Source organism: Pistacia vera, unplaced genomic scaffold (assembly GCF_008641045.1).
Source record: "Pistacia vera cultivar Batoury unplaced genomic scaffold, PisVer_v2 Contig196, whole genome shotgun sequence".
Classification (NCBI taxonomy): domain Eukaryota; kingdom Viridiplantae; phylum Streptophyta; class Magnoliopsida; order Sapindales; family Anacardiaceae; genus Pistacia; species Pistacia vera.
The window spans coordinates 1,161,527-1,164,378 of NW_022195997.1; the positions used below are offsets into that span (position 1 = coordinate 1,161,527).

At 36.0% G+C, this 2,852-nt stretch overlaps 1 protein-coding gene across 1 annotated transcript; it reads left to right on the top strand.

Moving 5' to 3' along the window:
* The first annotated feature begins 1,245 nt into the window (after window positions 1–1,245).
* Window positions 1,246–2,605, top strand: LOC116127895 ((S)-N-methylcoclaurine 3'-hydroxylase isozyme 2-like). Its single transcript, XM_031413553.1, has 2 exons — window positions 1,246–2,139; window positions 2,261–2,605. Exons 1-2 carry the CDS (start codon window positions 1,246–1,248, stop codon window positions 2,603–2,605), a joined length of 1,239 nt encoding a protein of 412 aa, XP_031269413.1.
* The last annotated feature ends 247 nt before the right edge of the window (window positions 2,606–2,852 follow it).

The window sequence follows — 2,852 nt, forward strand, 5'->3', positions numbered from 1 at the left end:
ACAAAATACAAAACAAAACTCACAAGATATATGCATTTTCCCATCAAATTAGAGTAAAAAACCTCCAAAAAACAACCATGATTCAACAATAAAATAAACAAAATTGAAATGAACAATACACATACCTAAAACTAATAAAACGAAAAATGGAGTTGATCATGGTACCTTGAGTGGTGAAAGCTTCAACAATTTTAATCTTCAAGGGTTTTAAGAGCGAATAATATGAGAAAGAGAAAAGAGACTAAGAGAGTAAATAATTTTTAAGATAAAATCATAAAAAACAGTTGGAGAGAGTTTTAAATTTTTAATATAATATGGGCCTGAAATATATATATTAATAGCAAGTTTTTTGTGGGTATAATAGTTTTCATTTTTTTTTTTTAAATGTGAGGGTAAGCCTAAATATATATATTAATAATAATTTTTTTGTGAGCCTATATAAACAATTTTTTTTTTTTTAAATGTGAGGATAGGCCTGGCCTAGCCTCGGTCCACGCCTGACTCCAAGGTTTAAATAAAAAAACTCAATGAAAAAAGTGAACCTCTTTAACCGTTTTGGGTTAGAAATCATAAATATTAATGAAACTGAGCTACCTTCCTCACTTTTTCCTGATGTCTACTCTAGCTCTGATTCGGTGGCTGTTATACTGTCGTTAAGTAATACTATACTTACAATTAAGTTATACAACTAAATAAAAAACAAGGGATAAAATAGTTATTTCATATAAATTTTATATAATTTTTGTTTGATTGTATAAATCAATTATAAGTAAATTATTATTATACTACACAATATTACCCTCCACAGAGAAAACATTAAACAGCTAGATTGCTTTTTCTTATGGGCCAAAGGAGATTTGGTTTTAATCCGACAAAATATCTAAGGAGAATCCGTTGATGATTAAGGCACGCAATAAGATGATTAAAAAACACCAAAGTGGATTGTATTTTAAATAAATTGACACTTATTATTAATATAACTAACAGTTTCTTCATTGAAGTTTAGTTAATTGTTGTTATTGATCTAGAAATGGTACGTAAATTAACAACTCCTTCAAAGTTATATTAAAATTGCTTATTTAACTTCAATTTGTAACGTGTGAATTGTGTATCTAATTTGAATTTATAATTTATAATTTATAAATATATTAGTTAGGACACCTACTCTTATCTTGCCATTCGCTATAAGTATACTGCTCCCCAGTTTTTCTGCTCATCTATCTAATAATATTTGGCAGATCGATCATGGCCTCCATATTCATACCAGTAGAAACTTATCTTCCTATCACTCTCTTGCTTCTTGTTCCAGCTTTTTTACTTCTCATCCTCAAAATTAAATTCTCCAAAATTCCAGTAAAACTTCCACCAGGTCCGAAACCGTGGCCTATCATAGGAAACCTATCCCTTATTGGTGACAACCCACATGTCTCATTCGCCCAAATTTCCAAGACTTATGGCCCTCTCATTTCCGTCCGTCTTGGAAGTCAACTTGTGGTTGTCGGCTCCTCCCCGGATGCTGCAGCTGCCATACTTAAGACCCACGACAGGGAACTCTCAGGCAGGCACGTGCCATGTGTCTCATTCGCACGAGAGCCTAAGTACAATCGGGACTCAATTGCTTGGACCTTCGAGTGCACTGAAGAGTGGAAGAATTTCCGAGCCCTCATGAAAAATGAGCTTTTCGGGTCAAAAATCGTTGATAGCCAGTTCCATATAAGAGAAAAAAAGATTGGTGAACTGGTGGAGTTTCTGGGTTCAAAGGAAGGACAAAAGGTGCAAATTCGGGAAGTCTTGTTTGTTACCACGTTTAACTCCTTGTCAAATATTTACTTATCAAAAGATTTCCTAGCTTTCGGTAGCGGAGAAAGTAGAGGAATGAGCGGGCTTGTAAGAGACATGATGGAGTTATGGACAGCACCAAATATATCAGATCTGTTTCCAATATTGAGTGGGTTGGATCTTCAGGGTCTGAGGAAGAAGGCTGATGAATGCGTTAAGAAAATGTGTGGAATTTGGGACAGCACCATAAAAGAGAGAAGAGAACGTCGAGGTGGTGATCATCAGAGTAACCATAGAGATTTCTTGGACGCATTGCTTGACAGTGGATTTTCCGATGAGCAAATCAGTTTAATATTCGTGGTATGTTGTTTTTTTTTTCGAGGGACAGTTCTGCCAAATCCCAATTAATTTAGTTTTCTTTTTAAATCATTATCGTTAAAACTTGACGTAATTAATTCCATATTTTGTTGGGGGCATACAGGAACTCTTGGCTGCAGTGTCTGATAGTACAACTTCAACAGTAGAATGGGCATTGGCGGAACTCCTGAAGAATCCGGAAGCCATGAATAAGATTCGCGAAGAGCTTGCACAAGGAGTCTCAGAAGATTTTGTAACAGAGGAAAATCTAGCCAACCTTCCTTACTTGTATGCATGCGTCAAGGAAACTTTGAGATTACACCCTCCAGCGCCGCTTCTGCTTCCACACAGAGCGATCGAAGATTGTGAGGTGATGAAATACACCATTCCTAAGGACTCTCAGGTTTTCGTGAACGTATGGGCAATTGCAAGAGACCCTACAATTTGGGAAAAGCCTTTTGAGTTTTAAACCAGAGAGGTTCCTGAATTCTAGTTTGGATTACAAAGGCTATGATTTTCAGTACCTGCCGTTTGGTAGTGGAAGGAAAATTTGTGCAGGAATGCCGATGGCTATAAGGCAGGTTCAGTTGGGTTTGGCATCTTTAATTCATCACTTCGAGTGGTCTCTTCCAGATAAAATGAAACCTCAGGAGCTAGACATGAATGAAAAATTTGGTGTGACATTATTAAAGCTGCAACCTCTTGTTGTAATTCCG

Bases quoted from the DNA above. Each gene is read 5' to 3' on its own strand.
- LOC116127895 (XM_031413553.1), top strand. From the start codon at position 1,246: ATGGCCTCCATATTCATACCAGTAGAAACTTATCTTCCTATCACTCTC. The intron at 2,140-2,260 runs GTATGTTGTTTT...GGGGGCATACAG, and splicing joins AAATCAGTTTAATATTCGTG to GAACTCTTGGCTGCAGTGTC.